Consider the following 3,668-nt stretch of genomic DNA (forward strand, 5'->3'; position numbering starts at 1 on the left):
AAAAAATGAAAATGTATTAGGACAAATATCCTTTAATTATATTAGTGTCAGATTAAACTAAATCATGTGTGATTCAAATGCACTTACTCGAACACAATTTCAAGTGAGATTTTGTATTTTGTGTTGGAAAAAAATTTCACTTCAATATGTCACTATCTATTAAAATTAAAAGCAAGAAAAATAATTCCTTATTTTCTTTCCACTCATTTTTCTAGTATTTAATGTGATGAGCGTGTGTATTCTATTTGTTCCATTTCGTAGTCATTAGTTTTTTCTTCATTTGTAACGAATCTAATAACATAATTTTGTGCACATATATCCTCTTATTGCTTTTAATTGATTAATTCTTATTCTTTGTTAATTAAATTCGACGCTCTCATTGTCACAAGTTAATGGTTTTTCATTCTTCTATATCTTTCTGTGGTACATTTTTCTTTCCATTTTTTTTTTTTGTCTTTTAGTTAATTTAATTTGTTAACTATATCCATATTGAGGGGTAAAGCCCACTATGATCATATGAACAAGGTGCAAATTTTTATATTAAATAATAATTTCCCTCATATTTATGGCCGAAGTTCCTTTAAGAAAAATTTATGCATCCCATGGATATCATTAAATATGGAGCGGGTTTAAGATCAATTTAGGTTTTAAGATAATAATAAATTTCAACTTAATAGAAATATATGCAAATATTGTTTGACGATATTTGAAATTTATTGAAATTAACCTGGATGTGAATAACAGCCCGGTATCCATCTTTTTATGTACCCAAATCTCCAAATCTAGGAAGTTGTTTATTCTTTGGACAAGAATCAAGAAGGATGAGTGAACAAGAGATGTTGAAAATGGAGTTGGATAAAGCGAAAAGAAAACTTAAGTCATTGATCAAAGAAATTGATGAACGCGAGGCTTTCTACAAGCAGAAGGAGAGATGCATTGAAGAAAAAGAGAAGGAGAAGGAGAAGGAGATTGCTCTACAAAGGATTTATGAGCTAGGGAAGAATACAATCAATTGGATAAGAAAATCGAAGAACTGGAAAAAAAAATTAGTTAAATAGTAACCCACCTTTTACTATGTCCGTAGGTACCTAATTGAACTATTTGGTTCTAATAGTTATTGATTATACCAATTCTCGAATTCATTTAACTTAATATTTTACTTCATTTTGGATTTTTCTTCATTCTTTTTTATCGTAGTGTCCTTATATTAATTTAGAATTAGTCTTTCAATTTCAAGTTATATTTCGTTTGCGATAGTTAATAATCAATATATCATATTAGTTTATCAATGATGTGAATATATTTAACCGTTTCTTAACCATATCTTGTTTCTAATGTCTATTTCCGTCCAAAAGTTTCATCAATAGGGAGTAAAAACTTATTTGAGGTGTATTTTCTTAATAAGTGAAATAAATAAATAAAATAAAATGACAACTAAATATAATTTAATATATGTCCATCATATTAAAAACATTAACAAAATTTTTGGGGATATATTAAATTTTGTCTATCCGTACCAAGAATCCTACTGCGAATCAGATCCCTATTAATCTTAAAATTCTTGATTTTCTAAAACGTATCATGAAACCCGTTTATTATTAAAAATCCCAGCGTGCAAGGCGGAACCCTCGACGCCACAGAATTATAACGTGCTTCCACGCGGAATCCTTATTATAGTAGGATTCAGTTACCAATATAAACACAGCAGATTATTCATATATTCTTTCGATACTTTTTAGTTTTTACCTCTCATTCCTATCTACGGCCAATCTTTGTGCCCTTTTTCGCCTCTCATCTCTTGTTTGTTTCATTGATTTTGAAAAAGAAAATAGAAAATCGAACCCAATTTATCATTTTTTTTTTGGTTGCATTGGATCATGGGATTTAAATCTTTGTTCAACAGGAAGAAGAAACAACGCCTTCCGATGACTGCCACAAACTCGATGACTATCAACTCCCGTTCATCCTCCTTGAATTCCAGATCGCAGATCGAGGAGGAGCTCGAACAAGTTTTCAAGAAATTCGACGTTAATGGCGACGGAAAGATCTCGTCTTCCGAGTTGGGTTCAATTATGGGCAGTCTCGGCCAGCCAGCGACGGATGAAGAGCTTGAGATCATGATCAAGGAGGTGGATGCCGACGGCGATGGATTCATCAACCTGAAAGAATTCATTGAACTAAACACGAAGGATATCGACTCGGATGAGGTGCTCGAGAATCTCAAGGACGCGTTCTCGGTTTTCGACATTGACAAGAATGGCTCGATATCAGCCGAGGAATTGCAGAATGTGTTGAAGAGTCTTGGAGAGGAATGCACATTGTCCGAGTGCAAGAAGATGATAAGTGGGGTGGATGCAGATGGCAATGGCATGATCAGTTTTGATGAGTTTAAGGTCATGATGATGATGGGATCGCGGTTTGACGCCACCGTGGAACCCAAGATTGGTTGATTCTGGATAGTATTAGAAAGGAAAGATTATTGATTCTACACAATCTCTATTTTTATGTTTATATATTTGTTTCCCTATGATCTTTTGAGGTAGTGAATAGAGATTGATTCTTCTTAACTTTGGCATCCGATTGTTTAAATTGAAGGATATTTGAGTTTTTGAGTTTTTAATTACATCAATTTGATTTCATAAGGAACTGAATCGTATGACCCAATGAATTGTTGCTTAATCAATATGTTCAGTATTTTTGCCAGTTTTGTAGATTTAATCGATATTTTTGCTCCTTTTCATGAGATGGAATCTTTGTAAATTTGATTACTATTCTTTAGTATTATTTGTCGGTTCCAAAATTAATTGCTTGAATGATTGAGGCCAGAACATGTTTTTTTTCTTAGTAAATTATTCTTTTTCCATATCTTTGTTTACAGGAATCTTAAGATGTTTTTTGCGTTTTCATGGGAGCGAAGGGCAGTGTTCTTATCATGAAAATATGTGGAAAGGTTAACAACTATTTTCCCCAACTTTTCATAGCTAGGATTATTATTTATACAAATCTTTAGAAATATTGAAATTTTGTTTGAATTTTTATTTGATTCTCATAATTTAAGTAAATTTGGTTCTCCATGACTCAAGTGAAAATCTTCATCAGCAATTGATGCAAAGGCTGAAAATTTAGGTGCTTCCATGAGAGAGGTCGTTGAAGGGACAAATTTATTATTTCTTTTATAGAAAGGATTTGTGATTGTGGTTGTTTTAGTAGTGCAATTGGTGCTAGTAGGCGAAGAATGCGATGAATCATGTTTGGTGTAAACTCTTGTTTAAGCAATGTCCCATGATATTATCTTATTTGACGGTTTAAGAAAAAAATATTTTTTCATCCAATGATTTTTTTTGACAACAATGCATGTGTCAAAGTGTGTACAAATTGGGTACAGAAATAACAGTGCAAATGTGAATGCTTTTTTCAGTTCTGTAGTTCAATCCCCCATGTCACAATCTTTTCCAAATTACGATGTTGATCAAGCATATAGTGTTGGATGAATTGAGAGATAAAATTTATTTAGTTTTATTCTTGTCTATTTAAGTAAATTTGCATAAAGTTAAAAATGTGTAGTAGAATTTTTTCAAAAAAGGGATAAGGATACAAGAATGATGGATAGCAATAGTGGAACCGTTTATGAACTTTAAGATCTGGTAACCATTAAAGGACAAAGTTTT

At 31.9% G+C, this 3,668-nt stretch overlaps 1 protein-coding gene across 1 annotated transcript; it reads left to right on the plus strand.

Annotated features, from left to right (window-relative positions):
• The first annotated feature begins 1,714 nt into the window (after positions 1 to 1,714).
• LOC111396559 (probable calcium-binding protein CML25) lies at positions 1,715 to 2,594 on the plus strand. The gene has a single exon (XM_023022970.1). The coding sequence runs from the start codon at positions 1,878 to 1,880 to the stop codon at positions 2,448 to 2,450; it is 573 nt and encodes a 190-aa protein (XP_022878738.1). The 5' UTR covers positions 1,715 to 1,877; the 3' UTR covers positions 2,451 to 2,594.
• Positions 2,595 to 3,668: the final 1,074 nt, after the last annotated feature.

Source organism: Olea europaea, chromosome 6 (genome assembly GCF_002742605.1).
Source record: "Olea europaea var. sylvestris chromosome 6, O_europaea_v1, whole genome shotgun sequence".
Lineage (NCBI taxonomy): Eukaryota > Viridiplantae > Streptophyta > Magnoliopsida > Lamiales > Oleaceae > Olea > Olea europaea.